This window comes from Nannobrachium achirus, assembly GCF_963921795.1.
Source record: "Nannobrachium achirus genome assembly, chromosome: 15".
NCBI classification, from domain to species: Eukaryota; Metazoa; Chordata; class Actinopteri; order Myctophiformes; family Myctophidae; genus Nannobrachium; species Nannobrachium achirus.
The window spans coordinates 49682584-49703649 of record NC_137822.1 but is presented as its reverse complement, the minus strand read 5'-3'; the positions used below and the strand labels follow the sequence as shown (position 1 = coordinate 49703649).

General features: G+C 44.2%; 1 protein-coding gene across 1 annotated transcript in view; it reads left to right on the top strand.

Moving 5' to 3' along the window:
• The window catches only part of myo5b (myosin VB), a 125423-nt gene that overhangs the window by 90383 nt on the left and 13974 nt on the right, over positions 1-21066 (top strand). Inside the window, exons 25-33 of the mRNA XM_080742969.1 lie at positions 1183-1328; positions 3591-3710; positions 5040-5159; positions 7753-7812; positions 8442-8660; positions 11359-11420; positions 13761-13959; positions 15138-15231; positions 20118-20306. Coding sequence (XP_080599095.1) covers positions 1183-1328; positions 3591-3710; positions 5040-5159; positions 7753-7812; positions 8442-8660; positions 11359-11420; positions 13761-13959; positions 15138-15231; positions 20118-20306 — 1209 coding nt within the window. The remainder of the gene's footprint in view (positions 1-1182; positions 1329-3590; positions 3711-5039; positions 5160-7752; positions 7813-8441; positions 8661-11358; positions 11421-13760; positions 13960-15137; positions 15232-20117; positions 20307-21066) is intronic.

Here is a 21066-nt window from a genome sequence, read left to right as displayed (position 1 = left end):
TGATATTCATTTCCCCCTTCCAGGACCTTCCTATACAAACCCATTGTAACATCAAACTCCACAGCAGGCCGTGTTTTTTTGATAACCTTTTACGTTTCATCTTTTATTTTTCATTTTCCCCAAAAAATATATACCCAAAAAAACACAGCCTGCACGAAAACACGAGAGGGTGTCAGGAGTCACTAGAAAAAAGGACGGATGTTTTCATTGAATCTATCATGGTTAAAATGGAGTTTGAAGTTACAATGGGTTTCTATAGGAAGGTCCTGGAAGAGGGGAAATGAATAACAACTATCTAAATACTGAATCAATCAATTTAAAAACTGTCCAGGGTGTTCCCAAAAGCCTGATGATAAAATGCAGGGACGTGCTGGGCCCCTGATTCAGCCCGGGAAAAAGAGTTAGAGAGGCCCTCATTGCGCGCTATAGAGAGATCTCTCTCTATAGCGCTGCTGCTACTCAAAGATTTGCCATTTCAGATCATGACAAGTGACAAGCCAGTGGGCCAATTACATGAGTTACATTTCGTCGTTGTCGGGTGGAAACCTTGCATGTCCAAAATCGTTTGTTTTGCATTTATCATTTAAAAAATGATTTAAACTAGTGAAAACAGCCGATCTACAAGCACACAACGCCTCGCACCACGAGGCGTTGTGTGCTTGTAGATCTGCTGTTTTCACTACTTTTGTGCGACAGCCTTGAATGATGAAGCAGGGCTTTGCTTTGCGAAAAAATGTACAAATTTGAAACTTGGAGATTGACTTTGTTGGCCGCCCAGCCCCCAAAATGGAACGAAGGCCGACTTTTTATTTTAATTTTTTTCCTAATGGCCGGCCTGGACCGGCCGGGAATGAAGGTTATTTGGAAATTGAATGAAGGCCGTTTGGAAGTTGTCCCGCTTTTCCCAATGGCCAGCACGTCCCTGATAAAATGACAAAAAGTTTTAGTCGATGGAGTCTTCATATCTTATTTACTGTATTCTTTGAAGCTTGTGCTGTGAGCTTGTAGATCTTGTAGCTTGTAGATCTTGTAGCTAGTCTCCACTAGTCCCTGCCCAAAATTTTTGTCTAGTTTTTCCTTGGACAGAAACCCTTAGTTTGAGCAATCATAGCTTAGTTTTGATGTAGTTTTCCTCAGTGAAAAAAGGTAAGGCATAAACATGTTGGTGTGATTCCCCTCCAGCCCAGCAGAGTGCAGCGTCTCAGAGAGAAGCGTCGCTGAGCTCAGAGCTGGATGAGGAGAGGCAGCGCTACCAGAACCTCCTCAAGGAGTTCTCCAGACTGGAGCAGAGATACGACAACCTGCAAGAAGACATGGCTCTGAACAAGGTCCTAAACACTGTCCTGTTAATGTCCTCATACTGTCCTGTTAATGTCCTCATACTGTCCTGTTAATGTCCTCATACTGTCCTGTTAATGTCCTCATACTGTCCTGTTAATGTCCTCATACTGTCCTGTTAATGTCCTCATACTGTCCTGTTAATGTCCTCATACTGTCCTTAACTCATTGAATGCCATTTCAAGATGGCCCCCAAGTACCAGACTGCCACTATCCTAGATTTCTAGAGCACGGATCAATTTTTAGTGCACGGATCGTGCACGCCCATGCACCATATATGCATCATATGTGTAGTACTTTTTAACAGCTTTCAAACAAAAAAATCCGCTTGGAAATCCGTTCAGGCATTCATGAGATAGAAGCCTTCAAAGTCAGACAAAACAAACACTGCCACCTTCCAAATTTCTAGTGCACGGATCAATTTTTAGTGCACGGATCGTGCACGCCCATGCCTAGATCATGCACCATATGTGTAGTACTTTTTAACAGCTTTCAAACAAAAAAATCCGCTTGGAAATCCGTTCAGGCATTCATGAGATACAAGCCTTCAAAGTCAGACAAAACAGCCATTTTTTACATTTTGAAAGATGTGTTTGTTATGGGGCTAAACATGCAATTTCGCAATTGCGATCATGCCTAATACATTTGAGGCATTTTTAGAAAATTTTTTATAAATTTTTTTTTTTTTTTTTTTTTTTTTTTTTTTCAAAATGGCTTCCAACTCGGGAAACTCGGGCTGTGGCAGCCTGGGAGTACTGTAATAACTCGTGAAACTCGTGCCTTGGCAGTCAATGAGTTAATGAGCAGAGATATGACAACCTGCAAGAAGACATGGCTCTCAACAAGGTCCTAAACACTGTCCTGTTCTCTTTATAAGGTCCTGATACTGTCCTAAACACTGTCCTTAATGACATGTCCTCAGTTCTTAGTTATCCAGTCCATACTGGAGCAGAGATACAACAACCTGCAAGAGGACATGTAGTGTAGTTGCTTAACCCTGGTTTTTTACATTATCGAAACGAAGCGGATAAAATCGCCAAACTTTTTTTGAGGCTTCTTTAGGACCCAACGATGGAGTTTAGCCTTGGATACCATGTGAAAATTACGCATAGAATTATCCATATCAAGTTGGGCTCCCATCGACTTTCTATACAGGAGGAAAATACCCAGAAAGAAATCTGCTTTAAGTAGGATGTGAGGGGTCTAACTAGGGGTTTGTCATGATTCTGAATCCATTGCAAGCATTTGTTTTGCACGAAAAAAATGTTCCTTTGGCTAGAAATGGCCCCCAAAAACACCCAAAAAACGGTGAAAAGTGATGACTCATCACCAAACCACCGTTTTGTGGGGCCATTTCTAGCCCAAGGAAAGTTTTTTTTTCTCGTGCAAAACAAACGCTTGCAATCAGAATCATGACAAACCCCTAGTCAGACCCCTCACATGCTACTTAAAGCAGATTTTTTTTCTGGGTATTTTCCTCCTGTATAGAAAGTCGATGGGAGCCCAACTTGATATGGATAATTCTATGGGTAATTTTCACAATAAAGTTTGGTATCCAAGGCTAAAATCCATCGTTAGGTCCTAAAGAAGCCTCAAAAAAAGTTTGGCGCTTTTATCCGCTTCGTTTCGATAGTTTTGTTAAGACAACCCACTAATGGCTCTCAACAAGGTCCTGATACTGTCATTAAACTCAGCTGTCGCTCGTTCTCTTAAAGACACGTCCCCAGTGGACAAGGTCCAATCAAAACACTGTCCCCCTGTCTCATTTAAAGGGATGTTTCAATTTTAAACATGTTTTGGGGACATTTAAACAGGTTTCACCCTTGACTGTGTTTAAGTTGATTGAATCATTATTTAGATATTTGATTTTCATTTTATCAGACACGCCCCCTTCCTATACAAACCCATTGTACCTTAACCAAGAAAATAGCTGATCTACAAGCTTACAGCGCGTCGCAGTGACGTGTTTTAAGCTTGTAGATCAGCTATTTTTAGGCCTGAGGTGCTCCTTGTGTGGCTACAGTAAGTGAAGTGTTGTGAGCTTGTAGATCAGCTACAGTAAGTGAGGTGTTGTGAGCTTGTAGATCAGATATTTTCAGGCCTGATGTAATGTGTGCTCGTTGTATCATTCCAGTTCCATCCTGATGTAATGTGTGTGTTGTATCGTTCCAGTTCCATCCTGGTGTAATGTGTGCTTGTTGTATCGTTCCAGTTCCATCCTGGTGTAATGTGTGCTTGTTGTATCGTTCCAGTTCCATCCTGGTCATCGGAGGAACCCGTCCAACGTGAGCAGCCTGGAGTCGGATTCTAACTACCCTTCTGTCTCCACGTCTGAGGTGGGAGACACCGAGGACGCCATCCAGCTGATGGAGGTATTGATTACTTATTATTGATTATTGTTAGAACTACCCATCTGTCTCCATCCAACTGATGGAGGTATTGATTACTGTTAGAACTACCCATCTGTCTCCACCATCCAACTGATGGAGGTATTGATTACTTATTATTGATTATTGACTATTGATTATTGCGACCACAGGTATACTATGAAAACCGGCACATCTTGTCCATGTATCTCTGTATGTCACGGCTGCAGCCATGTTAAGGGGTCAGATGTGTGCACTGTGAGCACACCATGTTCCTAGTGTGTAGATCTGCTAACCTAAGCACAACAGTGGGGGCCGATGGGCAAGGAGTATTGCGAGCTTATGAGAAACAACTAAAATAAGACCTTAAAACCTGGCGAAAACAGTTGCGTGCATTAGCGCAAGATGACGATGAAGGAAATCATTAAATGTAAAACATTAAATTAACTTCTGAAAAGCCTACTAGGCTTTATGGCGAAAACAGTTGTGTGCATTAGCGCAAGATTAGATGAGGATAAAGGAAATCATTAAATGGAAAACATTAAATTAACTTCTGAAAAGGCTTCTAAGCCTACACTAGCCTACTAGTAAAACTAGTGGAACCGAGATCTTGCCACACGTGAATAATTGTGGTTGTAAAAAATAACACAGACAATATAAATCCTTATTAGTCAAGTAGTGGGAAGAAGGGGTTATCAATCATCATGGCCCCAAATAACTTTTAAATATCTTGCAATTGGCGATGAGTCTCTTACGAAATTGTCAAGAGTTCCTCTCATTACATAAAGCTACAGTATATAACCTCTCCATCATCAGCAATAGTCAGTGGTGTGTGTTCCCCACACTCCCGCGCCCCCACCGTTGCGCTCAGGTTCACTGGGAAAACTGCGGTCGCGGCCACAACATGCGCTGTGGGCTGCATTACTGAAGTGGTGGAAGTGTTGTGGTTCAGGGAAGTTAGGTCACACAGTGCAGGTCTGTTTACATCCACCAGCCAAACAAACCTAAATACATTGTAGCTCTTAACTTTGTCAGAATCCATGTTTTTGTTTGGATATTGTTTATTACGAGCGCAACCGAAGGGTCGGGAGAAGTAGAACATTTTTTTTCCCCCAGCGGGGAATACGTTTGTGGGAACACTGTGAAAAAAAAAAACATCCGGGAATATTCTCCCGGCGGAACTCGCAACCGTTCTCTGCTGTCTCTGCCTCATATGGTAACCAGGCTTTGCTCCTCCATGATGAGTAGGTGGTGCCGGAGTTTTAAAGCTGTCACCTGATTGGCTGTGTGCCTGTCCGTCTAAATGAGCTGTCTCCTGATTGGCTGTGCCTGCAGGACATGGGCGTGGAGAAGGCAGCCATGGACCTCAGTCTGTTCATGAAGCTCCAGAAGAGAGTCAGAGAGCTGGAGACAGAGAGGAAGAGGCTGCAGACTAACCTGGATACCCTGCACAAAGTAATTAATAACTTATTCATTATTACATCTAATTAATACATATAACTGATTAAAGAGAGTCAGAGAGCTGGAGACGGAGAGGAAGAGGCTGCAGACTAACCTGGATACCCTGCATAAAGTATGTTAACTTATTAATATATATATATAATTAATACATCTAACTGATTAAAGAGAGCAGGAGAGGAAGAGACTGCAGACTAACCTGGACACACTGCACAAAGTATGTTACTGAACAAACACTCCCCCATCTTTCCTCATTTAGTTGTCTTTCAGTTTAAAAAGCATTGCATTGTTTTAAGCTAGCCTTACACCCAACAACTTTGAAAAGATTTCTCAGTTGTAATAAAATCACGACGAGTCGCAGCGCGCTCCTGTGATTCGGTCGTTACTCAATCGTTAGGTGTGAGGTAGTGCTCCGACTCGATTTTTACCCCGACTTGAGACCCAGATTCTGTTACGAGAATATTAAACTGGTTTGATATTTTCACAAATCGGGGCTGAGTCTGACTAGAGTACAATCAATGACGTAACAACCAAAACAGAACGCTGTAGTGAGCCAAAAGCCATTCATTCCCCAAGACGCTGAGCTGCCAGCCTGGTCGCTACTAGTAGCTGTTGGTGCGGCTGCGACAGCCCTTTATTTCACCGCGTATCATAATAGTTCATTATTCCAAACATTCGAAGTTGATAATAAGTTGATAGGATCATTAGGATCAATCTGCGTCGGCTAGACTCAACTGAGAGGAGAGGAGTAGGCCTGTCCTTTAAAAGTCGACGAATCGACGCGTCGTTTTAAGCCCCGGGAATCGACGCCAATTGTTTGAGTCGAAGCGAAAATATATATTTTTTTATATCACCAGTTAGCCTACTACTGCCAGTACTGCGGTGCACTGCTGGACTGGTGTGGTGTCATGTACTTCCAATGAGAAGTAGAATTGGCGAACAGTTATTTATTGTCTCGCACCAGCGTCGGGTTGAAAGTGAGACGGAACGGCCAGAACGGTTCAGACCGCCGCTTCGTTAAAACATTCAGAGCCGGGACAGTGTTCCGTTAAGAGGAGGAAGCACGCTGTCAAAATCCCATATTAAATAACCAGCCACAGCACAAACGCACGTCCACGAAGTAGTAAACAATCTTCTAAAGTCAAATTAACATACACAAGTGTAGGCTACAAGTTACATTTTCTAATTAAAGTGCTTCTGAATTGTTCCAGTGTTGTAATCCATGATGAATGATTGTGTTTCGCTGTGTTTGCGTCCATGACATGTCAACACTGCTGGCTCAAGCGGGAGCTGTGCCTCCACCTGTTTATGATCCTTTTCTGAAATGAATCCGTTCTCGACACTGACTCATTACTCTGTCAGTGCTCTGTGTCCCGCGACTGCGGACTGGATCCCATCGTTCATTTAAAAGAGCCGTTCAAGAGAGCGGAATCGTTCGCGAATGTCTCATCTATACTGCACGCTGCCGAGAGACGGGGCAGAGTTGAAACAGCTGAGATGTTTTATTTGTTTTAACAGTGTGTTATAACTCTATGGTTGTACACTGCTATGCAGATAACATTTGTGCTTGCGCACCGATATCACCGAAAACACTGTGTATTCAATTCATCTCTTAATGTATTATTGTATTATGTTGACGTGGTTTAAAGCAACACTTTATTTTTAATTTTTTACACAAAGTAGACTATAAAACGATTCGTCGACGCGTCGGATTAACCCCCACGACTCGAATCGACTTCATAAATCCTGAGTCGAGGACAGCCCTAGAGAGGAGAGAACGGAGCTCGTTGTGTGTGCATGCAGTGAAAGTACTCACAAGTTTTACTTAAGTAAAAGTATCAATACTGTATACTGCAATGCAACGCGTTTTGGTTGTGAGCTTGTAGATCGGCTATTTTCATTAGCCAAATAGGGCTAAAGTGATTAATGTTTTATAATATTAGAATTTATATCTGTAAAGTAACTAGTAGGCCTAACTTAAAGTGTTTTATTTTCCTCTGATGTAGAGGAGTAGAAGTAAAAGTACTGAAAACTGGAAATAATCAAGTAAAGTACAAATACAAATGTACTTATTACACCACTCTGTGGGGGGGAGCTAGTCAGAGGAATAGGAACACAATTGCTATAATAGGCCTACCGGTATTTCAGACAGATTTCAGCAAATAAAAGGGAATCTTGAACCAGTCTTTACAAAATCTTTAGAGACATCTCACATCTAACAACTGAAATCTTTTAAAAATCATCGTTAAGTCTTTGGGGAGTCTTTTTCAAATCTTTTAGTGTGAGAGGGTAGTCTTTTAGAAATCTTTCCAAATTTGTCCAAAATCTTTTCAAAGTTGTTAGATGTCAGAGGGCCTTTAGTTGTCGTTCTGTTTAAAAGACATTGTATTGTTTTAGTTAAAATACATTGTATTGTTTTAGTTAAAAGACATTGTATTGTTTTACTTAAAATACATTGTATTGTTTTAGTTAAAATACATTGTATTGTTTTAGTTAAAAGACATTGTATTGTTTTAGTTAAAAGACATTGTATTGTTTTAGTTAAAAGACATTGTATTGTTTTAGTTAAAAGACATTGTATTGTTACCAGGAGTCCAGAAGCCCCACATCAGAAGAAGAGAGCGCAGATGAAGCCTACAACACTTTCAAGGTACAGAACCAACATCTCACACACAATACTTTTACACACCATGCTTTCATCTGATAAACAAGATCATGATGGCCTCATGGCCTGCTATCGCCCATGGTTGCCAGGTCTCATAGACAAATACTGTAACCCTCTTATGGAAAATACAGCCGACCCACCGTTAAAATGCACCGTCAGAATCAGAATGATCTTTATTGTCGCTGCACAGGTTTACAGGTGTGGGTGAAATTAGTTTATTTATTTATTATTTATTTTTTTAAGAAGGAGAAAGAAAAGAGAGAAGATGGGGGGAACAACATACAGTATCAACATACATGAAGCAAAAGCGTCAGAGCCTAATCTGAAGTTCAGGCTGTAAATGCAGCAGAAAGTGGCGACAGAGTAGTGTGTCCCCGATTTCGGTTCGGGGTCGGGACAACACTCTACTCTGTACTTACTAGTGTGTAACAGTAACCTATCTAGGTTCAGGTCATTGTCACCCTTGGACCCTAGGGTGCTACGCATGGTGACCCACCGTGAGAACCCTTGAATGTAAGCATGTGGTGAGGCTTGATTGGTTAAAACAGAGTCATGTGGTGATGTGTGATTGGTTAAAACAGAGTCACATGGTGATGTGTGATTGGTTAAAACAGATTCAGGAGGTGGAGTCAGAGAACAAGAGGCTCAGGAACGACCTTAACGACCTGAGGCGGAGCCTGGCCTCCCAGGTGTCCAATGAGCAGCAGGAGGGCGTGGCCCTGCTGCTGGCCCAGCTGAAAGCAGCCAATGAGGAGCTGGACGCCCGCAAGGAGGAGGTGCTTATCCTGCGGACGCAGATCGTCAGCAAGACGCCTCAGAACAACAACCGTGGCGTAAGTTCTCCCCCCCTTTTCAAACATTTTGTACTTTTACTTTTGGTACTTTAAGTACATTTTGATGCCAACACTTTCGTACTTTTACCCAAGTACATTTTGAATTCCGAACATTTACTTGTAACAGAGTGTTTCTATATTGCAGTATTGATTCTTTTACTTAAAGGGGGCCTGTCACCTAAAGGGGTACTGTCACCTTAAGAAATCATCTTAAAAAAAAGTTAATATTTTTATGATGTCATTGTGGGGATGCGCAATTATAAGCCAATCAAATTAATTGTCTGTATAGCCTGACTGTATGACTACTTACTGTACTGGTCAGCTGTTGTTGGGGGGCGAGGGGCAGATTACACTGTGACATGAGCTTCAGACTGTTTCAGACCGTTTTCAGAGAAGCTCATGTCACAGTGTAATCTGCCCCTCAACCCCTTTAGGTGACAGTAGCCCTTTAAGTAAAACAAATGTGAGTACTGTCTCCACCGCTGCATAGAAGGAAGCATGAGGTCAGTCCGTTGCTCTCCCCAGGTTGGCAGAGGGAGAGCAGAGACCAGGATTACATTAGATAATTGACAACGGGTGAAAAAAAGAAAATGGGTTACAAAGATCTAAAATCGTGGAATAAAAATGAAAGAAAAAAATATATATTATTTTTTTAGTCATACTGCCAGCCAGCCAAGCTTGAACCCCATAGGTTCCCTGCTGTATTGGTGTTGGTACCATAGCAGAGACAACAGTTCCCTGCTGTATTGGTGTTGGTACCATAGCAGAGACAACAGTTCCCTGCTGTATTGGTGTTGGTACCATAGCAGAGACAACAGTTCCCTGCTGTATTGATGTTGGTACCATAGCAGAGACAACAGTTCCCTGCTGTATTGGTGTTGGTACCATAGCAGAGACAACAGTTCCCTGCTGTATTGATGTTGGTACCATAGCAGAGACAACAGGCAAACATTAGTGGCGTTTCCATAAAGCCTCTTAATGCGCATTTACGGCTTATTCGCAACATCTTTTTATGGAAACACTTCAAAATGCGAATAAACTTTCATTATCTGCAAAAAAAAATTACCGCTTGGAGGAGGTGGCTTTTGAGGCTTTATCGAATAAACTAAATGCGCATTTGTGAATGGAAACGTGTCAGACAATAAATGCGAATACATTATGACGTTCTGGGTCCATATCGTCCTCCAACTGAACACTTTCCCCTGCCGCTTAACGTCCATTGTATAGCGTTTATTGCCCACAAAACAAACCGGTTGTTTGTTACACACGGAGTGACACAAACCGTGTGTAAAATCCTCCCGGAGTCAAGCCATCCGTGGCTAACCCTTCCTCATCACACGGTGTTGCGTGCCAAAAGTGTCCGATCTACAAGCTCACAGCAGCTCGCATGCGCGTCTCCGCGCCGCTCTGTGATCTTGCAGATCGGCCACCTTCCAGAGGACGCTGAAAGTTGTGCAGTGATCGAGTCACAGCAGTCAGTCGTGCAGTGCTCACGTCTCGGTTCGGTCTGAAAAAATCAGCCCGATCAACCCATGTGACCGTCGTTAATTCGAATGACACCCGCAAACGGAAACGGGCTAAATTCGCTTTGTCTTAATACGCATGTCTTCATCATTTCGCATCATTTCGCTTCCCTAATTCGAATAAATGTATGGAAACATGGCTATTGATCAAATTACAATTCTTCTACATTCTCTAAGTGTGGAGACTTCTGATAAATGAATGAATGCAGATGCTTAACCGATTTAGTGCCACTGACTTTAACGGATTAAAATGTCCAGAGTGACCGCCCCCGGCCCCATTCACTCCCGTTATCTTATTTTGAAGGCCAGAAGGCCACGAGCTGATTACTTCCGGTCTGACGTCATCGCATCCTGCGACGGAACCGATCGTTGTTACGTGCATGCCATGCTGGATTGCATCGGAGTATTTATACATGTGTTATATAAGCGAGCATCTGCCTCCATCTTCGCTTCTAAAGTGTAGTTTTGAGATAATGGACATTAAAGATGAGATCCCCCGTCCACCTCAATGTTATGGGATGACTATTTTGTGCTCGTGGAGCCGTGATGATGATGAATCAGCGACGGATTTCGTCTCCGGACATCCGGCCATTCTACTCGGTAATGTACTCAACGTTACAGTAATAGATTACTTTTCGCGAGACATCTCGCGATCGGCACTATAAGTACTCGAGTACTTTTCGCGAGACATCTCGCGGTTGGCTTTTAATGAGTTAACAATCATTTAACTCTTGATTTTACGCTCTCAACAGTTACAGATCTATAAGGGTCCATTTGGTTACCAACTCTTACATCATTTAGCTGGGGACCACCTGGAACCCCCCCCAGGGACCCCTGGCGGAGAACTACTGCCATAGAGATTTATTTGTACCTTTCCCTCATCAGAAAAATACTTTTTCACATGGGTTGGCAATTTCAGCCAATCAGGGAGAACCCCTTTTACTGATACTTATACTTATTGAAACGTTAAGCCTTTAAAGTTAGTGTTTTGTTTTGTTTGTTTGTTGGCGTTTGTGTGTGTGTGTGTGTGTGTGTGTGTGTGTGTGTGCGTGCGTGCGTGCCTGCCTGCCTGCCTGCCTGCCTGCCTGCCTGCCTGCCTGCCTGCCTGCCTGCTTCAGTGCTTATTGCTTTCATTGGTGGCACATGGTAAATGCAGTGACATGTTGTGTCCACAGGAGGGCAGTGATGTACCAGGGTTGAAGAATGAAGACTATAATGGACTCTGTGAGTCTAAGAAGTAAGTGTGTTCTATAATAACCTTGTCCCTGATAGGCTGTTAGGCCTGTCAGTCATTACATAATACACCAATCACCAATCAATTGAAACGTTTTCATACATTTAAAACATTGTTCCAAAAACAGCAGAAATAGCTGGTATAGAAGCTTGTAAATCAGCTATTTATTATTTTTTTCTTTAATATATGACCATTTTAAACATGTCAGTATTCCTTTGCATACTTCAGTTAGTTGTCATATCTTTGATATATTTCTAATTTTTTTTTTAACTTATCAACATCTGACTTTGTCCGGTCCCCGAAAAATGTCCGGGCCCTAAAAAAGGTAAAGTGTGGCCTACATCTGGCCTACATGTGCCCTACATCTGGCCTACATCTGGCCTACATGTGCCCTACATCTGGTCTACATCTGGCCTACATCTGGCCTACATGTGCCCTACATCTGGTCTACATCTGGCCTACATCTGGCCTACATGTGCCCTACATCTGGTCTACATCTGGCCTACATGTGCCCTACATCTGGCCTACATCTGGCCTACATCTGGTCTACATGTGGCCTACATATGGCTCTTGGCACAAATGGCTCAAAGCTTCTTGTTTTTGTTTTGCTTTGTCTCTTTTTAGTTTTGGGAATCTATGACCAAAACTCCTTACCTAGGGTTTGGAAGTCACTTTGGAAGTGACGTGGGCATGGGAAGTGGATAAATGTCACTTGATGATAAACGCGGGCGGTTCTCTCGGCTGGCTCCAGGTATTCTATTGAAGTCAGTGGGCGCCGCCCCCGCTCAGCGTGCAGATCATGTGGAATCAACTGCTCCTCTATCCGTGGGCTTTGCTAGTTGCTTTTTCGCCCCCCTTCTTTGGTTTGGGAAGGGCGATATACGTGTCGGAAGGTATTTGGCCGGGCGGAGCCAGGCTGTCTGCACGTATTTTAACGAGGCTTTCTCCTCGTTAGATGTGGAATCGAGCGCCACAGCCCACCAGCCTTCCCTCATTTGTGCCTCGGCAAGTTTCGCCCTTCCTCGTTTGTGCTCGGCTCGTGCGAGCAGAGGCGAGCACCGCTGTGATATATGCAGTATACGGAGCTTCAGTAGCCTACCTCGCCTCATCTAAGCCTACTCCTGCCTCAAAACCTCTGGAATAAAACGGGACCCAATTTTGCTCTTTACTTTGACCACATATTCAGTCTACACTACACCAAATCTATTTTTGCCAATCTATGCAGTGCCACAAATCAAAAGCTCGCAATTGGGTTTGTTCCCCCTGGCATGATAGGATATAGAAGTCGGAGTTCAAGTGGTTTGTAATCAGAGTCAGATTAATATATTCCCCGCAAATTACACAAGCACTGGCTGAGATGGAGATCTGTCGAGTTACACAAGCATGAAATGAGATCGGAGATCTGTTTTTCTCTCCATTCAGAGTGGTGTTATTGCTTTAATGGTTACATTTACATATCTCTGCAAATCTCCCGTTTCATTGGTATAGAAAAATAGCAGATACACAAGCTCACAGACACACACGTGTGTGCATTTCATTTATAGAGCAGATCGCTCACACTGAACGCTCCGCCGTCACTCCTCCGTCCTCCCACGCTTGTGGATGAAACCACGGCGAGAGTACTTGCAGATTTGCCCAAAAGACGCCGAAACGAAACGTCATTTAGCCAACAATGGAGCAAGGTAAATTAGTTAATAAAGAAGCGCAGAATTGACGAGTATCATCATGCACTTTGCAGCACTGTGTGTAACGGGTTGATGTCAGCAAAGAAAAGGTAGAACGCAATGCATGTTTTGACTCAGGGGCGTCAATTGGGTATGGCAGGGGTATGCAGCTGCCATACCCTGGGTCCAGGGGGGAAGATAAAAGTTAGTTCTGAATAAATATGAATCCATGAATGTCTCTTTGTCTATCTGTGCTGGTTACTATGTTGGTAAATTACAGTAAAATAACTACAAATGCAAAGTTTAACAAAATGGACACTTTAACAAGGTATTATGCAGATTACCCCCCCCCCCCCCCCCCCCCCGGACCCCCCTGCGGCTTAACACTTTAAGAAAACAACAAGCACCCAAAACTTTCTATCAAAAAACATTTGATTCTAGTTTGGACTCTATTTGGTGCCCTACACACAGTACAGTACATGCTGCTTTGTGTGCCCAGCGACGGCCTGATCCTGAGACTAGACTCCAGTGTAACTCTGTCTGTCTGTATCTTCAGAGTTCTAGAATATAACTCTCTCTGTATCCCCAGGGTCCTAGAAGCCAGACTGCAGTCTCAGGCCAGGCAGCATAAAGACGAACTAGAAGCTCTCCACACTCAGATCTCTCTCTGTCTCCCCAGGGTCCTAGAGTCCAGGCTCCAGTCCCAGGCCAGGCAGCATAAAGACGAACTAGAAGCTCTCCACACGCAGATCGAGCTCCTGAAGGACGACGTGGAGAAGAAGCAGGAGCTGCTCAGCTTCACCATGAGTCTGAGTCCAGAGGCTCAAGTAGATTACAGTGTTCAGCAGGAGATCACCAGGCTGACCAATGATAACCTGGTGAGTAGAATATACACTATTAGACTGACCAATGAGAGGCTCAAGAGTACAGCGTTCAGCAGGAGATCACTAGACTGACCAATGATAACCTGGTGAGTATTACACTGACCAATCACTGTCTGGTGAGTAGAATACTGACCAATCACTGTCTGGTTAGTAGAATATACACTACTAGACTGACCAATGAGAGGCCAAAGTAGAGTATAGCGTTCAGCAGGAGATCACTAGACTGACCAATCACTGCCTGGTTAGTAGAATACTGACCAATGATAACCTGGTGAGTATTAGACTGACCAATGAGAGGCTCAAGTAGAGTACAGTGTTCAGCAGGAGATCACCAGACTGACCAATGATAACCTGGTGAGTAGAATACTGACCAATCACTGTCTGGTTAGTAGAATATACACTACTAGACTGACCAATGATAACCTGGTGAGTAGAATACTGACCAATGACAGCCTGGTGAGTAGAATATACACTACTAGACTGACCAATCACTGTCTGGTTAGTAGATATACTGACCAATGATAACCTGGCAGTGATGGGCAAGCTACTTGGAAAATATAGTAAGCTACACTACTAGTTACTCTTGATTAAATATAGCTCAACTACACTATAAGCTATCCCCATTGAAATGTAGCAAGTTACACTACAAGCTACAGGGCAAAAGTAGCTAGCTACATCAACACTACTTTTTTTTTTTTTTAAATCAAGAACAACTTTCCACCAAACAAATGGGCAGGCACAAAAATGCTCAGTTTGATTGTTTATTATAAAACAGACTGAAACAGAAAACCTTCTGTCTGGCTTTAAATTAAAGGTATACCCCTCACTATTGGGGACACTATTGTAATGACTGGTCTATTTATTTATTTATTCATCCCGACCGCGATGGCCCGGCTACTTGGAAAATGTAGTAAGCTACACTACTAGTTACTCTTTATTAAATATCGCTCAACTACACTACAAGCTATCCCCAGAGAAATGTAGCAAGTTTCTGTTACGCTACTTAGAAATGTAGTTAAGCTATGTAGCTAAGCTACTTGTAGCTAGCTACTGCCCATCACTGCAACCTGGTTAGTAGAATACATCCCTTGGTGAAAACAGATGATAACAGTATGATGATAGCGTAATGTACAGTATGTAAATATGTTTGTTTTACCATGCCTGTCCATCAGGACCTCAAGGAGCTGGTGGAGAAACTGGAGAAGAACGAGAGGAAGTTGAAGAAACAGCTGAGGATCTACATGAAGAAGGTCCAGGAGTTAGAAGGTAGTTTACAGTGCCGGTTCTAGGACTCCGGTGGTCCTATGCAAGATTATTTAGGTGGCCCTCCACTGACGGATGCACGCGTACGCGTGCATCCGTCAGTGGAGGGCCACCTAAAATAATCTGCAGCAACAGATCAAAATGTTCTTTTTGGAGGCATATTGACTTGCACACAGGGCAGGATTTTCATGGAGGTCATGAAGGCCATGGCCGTCGTTGCCCCTTAGTTTGGCCTTGTGCCCCTCAAACCAATGGCATGACCTGAGACCACAGTGGCCTTAATGCCCCTCAAACCAATGACATGACCTGAGACCACAGTGGCCTTAATGCCCCTCAAACCAATGGCATGACCTGAGGCCACAGTGGCCTTAATGCCCCTCAAACCAATGGCATGACCTGAGGCCACAGTGGCCTTAAGGCCCCTCAAACCAATGGCATGACCTGAGACCACAGTGGCCTTAATGCCCCTCAAACCAATAGCATGACCTGAGGCCACAGTGGCCTTAATGCCCCTCAAACCAATAGCATGACCTGAGACCACAGTGGCCTTAATGCCCCTCAAACCAATGGCATGACCTGAGACCACAGTGGCCTTAATGTCCCTCAAACCAATGGCATGACCTGAGACCAGAGTGGCCTTAACACAATTAGTGCCTCTTAATCTGAAGGTTGCTTGGTGCCTCGGTGCCACGCCGTTTCCTCCATAGGCCGCCGCTATTATTTTGAAGGGCTGGAAGGGGGTTGTTTTTGTTTTTTTGGATTATCACTTGACGGCAACGATTACGTCATCTAGTCACATGACAGTGTGGGACAAGAAGAGGAAGATGGCTGCGCCCTGCCTTGTGCCTTGTTTACATTTAGATCTGCTGCAAAATGTCTCAAAATGGCTATTTTGTTTAAATGAAGTTTCTTTATGGGCCTCTCCATTGACTTAACATTGAGGAGCTTCACTTCGCGTGCACGCCCAACGTGCGTTGTAAACAAATCGCCGACATTACCGATGCGGGCGGGACCGGAGCGACATTAAGTAAGTAATCATATCTTTACTGTATATACAGTAAGATTCACAGTCCTCACCGTCAACGGCGCCATGGTATTAACCCTTTCAATGACGGTGAGGACTGTCAACGGCAGCAGAACAGTTAATGCCCCTCAAACCAATGGCATGACCTGAGGCCACAGTGGCCTTAATGTCCCTCAAACCAATGGCATGACCTGAGGCCACAGTGGCCTTAATGCCCCTCAAACCAATGGCATGACCTGAGGCCACAGTGGCCTTAATGCCCCTCAAACCAATGGCATGACCTGAGGCCACAGTGGCCTTAATGCCCCTCAAACCAATGGCATGACCTGAGACCACAGTGGCCTTAATGCCCCTCAAACCAATAGCATGACCTGAGGCCACAGTGGCCTTAATGCCCCTCAAACCAATAGCATGACCTGAGACCACAGTGGCCTTAATGCCCCTCAAACCAATGGCATGACCTGAGACCACAGTGGCCTTAATGTCCCTCAAACCAATGGCATGACCTGAGACCAGAGTGGCCTTAATGCCCCTCAAACCAATGGCATGACCTGAGGCCACAGTGGCCTTAATTAATGTCCCTCAAACCAATGGCATGACCTGAGGCCACAGTGGCCTTAATGTCCCAGCTGACTGCACCACTTTCTCCTCTGTCTCTGTCTCGTCGATATGTAGACACCAGTGTCTTTCTTGTTTCTAGTTCCCATTTTTAAACCAATCCAGTATCTTTGTGGCAGTTTGTGCAGGGCTGATCATCAGATTGTAAATACCCATTTGTTTATTTATTTCACAGCCGATATTCTACATAAATGTAACCTATGTAACTAAAGTAACTAAAATCTTGTTTTATCTGATGGCCTTCCTGCCCTGGCATTTGGCCTTTCTGCCCTCAAAAAATTGACAACACCAAGGGTCAAGTGGCCACGCCCCTAAAATGATGAAATGTCAGGCCTGCTTGCTCAGTCAGGCCTAGAATGAAGTTGGGGATTATGGGGAAGGAGGAAAGGGGAGGGCATATTAGAATAATAACGCTCGTTTTAGGATAGGGGATACATGACATATAATGTAACAATATGTTTAAAAAAGAAAAAACGTCTTCCTGTAATGTGGCCCCCGCTTTGGTTGTGGCCCTAAGCGACCGCTTATATTGCTTATGCCAGGAACCGGCCCTGGTAGTTTAGATCAACTACATCACTGGTAGTTGGATCAACTACACTACATCACAGGAGTAATGATATTTGAGGATAATATTTTTTTACTTATGTATTGTCATCCTCATAGATGGTGGTCAGCCACAAACTCACAGTCACAACAACTGGACAATAAAAAAAGCTACCAGTTCTGTTCAAAATGTGTCATCTCACGTGTTTCCACAAAATATAAAACGCTCAACAGTGGTCTGGATAAAAGCCTGTCTCAATAAGCAGGGTGGATAAGGTGCTCATTATCAATACAAATGAACAAGCTCCATCCGTAGTGCAGACTGACTGTGGCTGATACTCATGTTTTGTTTTAGTATTTTCCTTAATGACTTATGCCTCATTCACATACAGAAAAGCCAAGCTAATGGTTTGCTTGGTAATTCAATGTATTCTCTATGCAAACCAGCTTTTAAAATGTCCAAGCTGGAAAAAAATCTTGGAATTTCTTAAAGCTGGTTTGCATAGAGAATACATTGAATTACCAAGCCAACCATTAGCTTGGCTTCTCTCAGTGTGAATGCAGCATTAGGCTTGTTTTACTCCATCACAATGTTAGCATATTATTTGCTGTACCTGGCATGTTATTTAAACAGATGCTGACCTGCTGTCCTGTAGTTTAAAGGTTCTACACCATGCATTTAAAAATAATTAATATCATAATGTTTATGTCCCAAAAAAAAAGGTTTGAGGCTAAATGACCACTCCTGAATACAAAGCCCCTGTCATTTCTGCCTGGCTTTCAGACCACCTTGTCCTGAGTGGGAGGACTGCGCTATTGAGCCCAACTCTCATCCCAGCTCCTCCCCTCCTCCTGCTCAGGCCTGCCCACCCCTCCCCTCCCCAACCCAACCCTCTCCCAGCTCCTCCTGCCTCCTTCTCAGGCCTGCCCACCCCTCCCCAACCCTCTCCCAGCTCCTCCTGCCTCCTGCTCAGGCCTGCCCACCCCTCCCCAACCCTCTCCCAGCTCCTCCCCTCCTCCTGCTCAGGCCTGCCCACCCCTCCCCTCCCCAACCCTCTCCCAGCTCCTCCCCTCCTCCTGCTCAGGCCTGCCCACCCCTCCCCTCCCCAACCCTCTCCCAGCTCCTCCTGCCTCCTGCTCAGGCCTGCCCACCCCTCCCCAACCCTCTCCTCCTGCCTCCTGCTCAGGCCTGCCCACCCCTCCCCTCCCCAACCCTCTCCCAGCTCCTCCCCTCCTGTTACGTCTAGGGTTAGCAGAAGTAACATAAAAGGGAAAATAACAATGATTTCAAATAGAATATGGATTTATTACACAGAAGGAAAGTAGAAATAATTACAAAATTCAATAAATAGAAGGCCTACCTAACAGAGTCAAACTACCTAAACTTAACTCAGATCCGATGGCAGAGCTGAAGTGGTCATAAAGTCTTTCTCAAGGCGTTCAGCAGCAGATTAAGGTTTGGTTTGGTTGAAAGGACAGCGGGACCGATTCCCTGCTGCCATTAGGCTAACAGTCCTCGACTTCCATCCGGAATGCATTGTGCTGTCTCTGCCCCCCGCTCCCCCCACACAACTCTCACTAGACTTTGTGCCTTTAGGTCTGTAGCCGGCCTGAAAAGTTTGGTTCTGGAGTGAGCTTTATAGTGGATAGGTGTGGCCTCCAACCAATCCACTACTCAGGTGTCATTAGCCTCAATCACAGCCAGCCAATGTTTGGAGGAACCAATTCCCACAGGCAGCCTCCGCTGATCAGACGCAGGTGTCTGTCATTTATCAATCAAGGTCTCCAATCTCCACTTCTCACTCCACCTCAGAACACAAGAAATGGCACAGGATAATACAATGCAAACACAATATAATAAATATACACTCTAAAATACAGCTGGCTGTAACACCTCCTCCTGCTCAGGCCTGCCCACCCCTCCCCAACCCCCACAGCACACAGCACAGCAGTAGCAGTAGGGCCCAGGCATGATGTCACGCTAGGGAGCAAATCAGACAGCATGTTATGAGCACAGATATAAAAAGCTAGCTTCCTCTTCCACCGCTGCAGTATGGGTTAGGTATGGGTTAGGTATGGGTTAGGGTTAGGGTTAGGGTTAGGGTCCTAACCCTAACCCTAACCTGCAGTATGGGTTAGGGTTAGGGTTAGGGTTAGGGTCCTAACCCTAACCCTAACCTATAGGTTAGGACCCTAACCCTAACCCTAGGTTAGGGTTAGGGTTAGGACCCTAACCCTAACCCTAACCCATACTGCAGGTTAGGGTTAGGGTTAGGACCCTAACCCTAACCCTAACCTATAGGTTAGGACCCTAACCCTAACCTGCAGTTCATTGGATCGACCCGTCAAACTGGATAGGCAGAAGTGCGGAAGTGCCAAAAGCACGCTGCCACTCAAAGTGACTTCTGGCCAATCGCAGCACATGTTTTCCGGGACCGAACGTCCCCTTCTGTGACACACACGGAAGCGTCCACGCCTGCGGCCGTACAGTCTTGGAAAAGTTGCCTATCAACCAAGACGGACGGCCCAGAGCCCAAGAAGGAGTCTACCTTTTTATGTCTATGGTTCTGAGACCTGCTTACATAGATCCACCCATGAACTGAGAAAGACAATGGTCAGAAATAGGACTTTGTCAGTTTGTGAGGAAAATAGGATAAATGTAAATTCATTGTGTCCCTTAAACTGTGTCATGTTGTCTCTCCAGTGTCCCACCACCACCACCCCCAGCAGCAGCAGCAGTCATCGGCCGGTCAGTCAGCGGTCGGTGCGTCGGGTAAAGGTCGTCCAGAGCTCAGCCGTCAGGTGACCCTGCAGCGCAAAGAGAAGGACTTTGAGGGAATGTTGGAGTACAACAAGGAGGACGAGGCTCTACTGGTCAAGACCCTGGTCACTGGTACGATGTTTAATATTCTACTGGTCACTGGTACGATGTTTAATATTCTACTGGTCACTGGTACCATGTTTAATATGCTACTGGTCACTGGTACCATGTTTAATATTCTACTGGTCACTGGTATGATGTTTAATATTCTACTGGTCACTGGTACCATGTTTAATATTCTACTGGTCACTGGTACGATGTTTAATATTCTACTGGTCACTGGTACCATGTTTAATATTCTACTGGTCACTGGTACCATGTTTAATATTCTACTGGTCACTGGTACCATGTTTAATATTCTACTGGTCACTGGTACGATGTTTAATATTCTACTGGTCACTGGTACGATGTTTAATATTCTACTGGTCACTGGTACCATGTTTAATATTCTACTGGTCACTGGTATGATGTTTAATATTCTACTGGTCACTGGTACCATGTTTAATATTCTACTGGTCACTGGTACCATGTTTAATATTCTACTGGTCACTGGTACGATGTTTAATATTCTACTGGTCACTGGTACCATGTTTAATATTCTACTGGTCACTGGTACGATGTTTAATATTCTACTGGTCACTGGTATGATGTTTAATATGCTACTGGTCACTGGTACGATGTTTAATATTCTACTGGTCACTGGTACGATGTTTAATATTCTACTGGTCACTGGTACGATGTTTAATATTCTACTGGTCACTGGTACGATGTTTAATATTCTACTGGTCACTGGTACGATGTTTAATATTCTACTGGTCACTGGTACGATGTT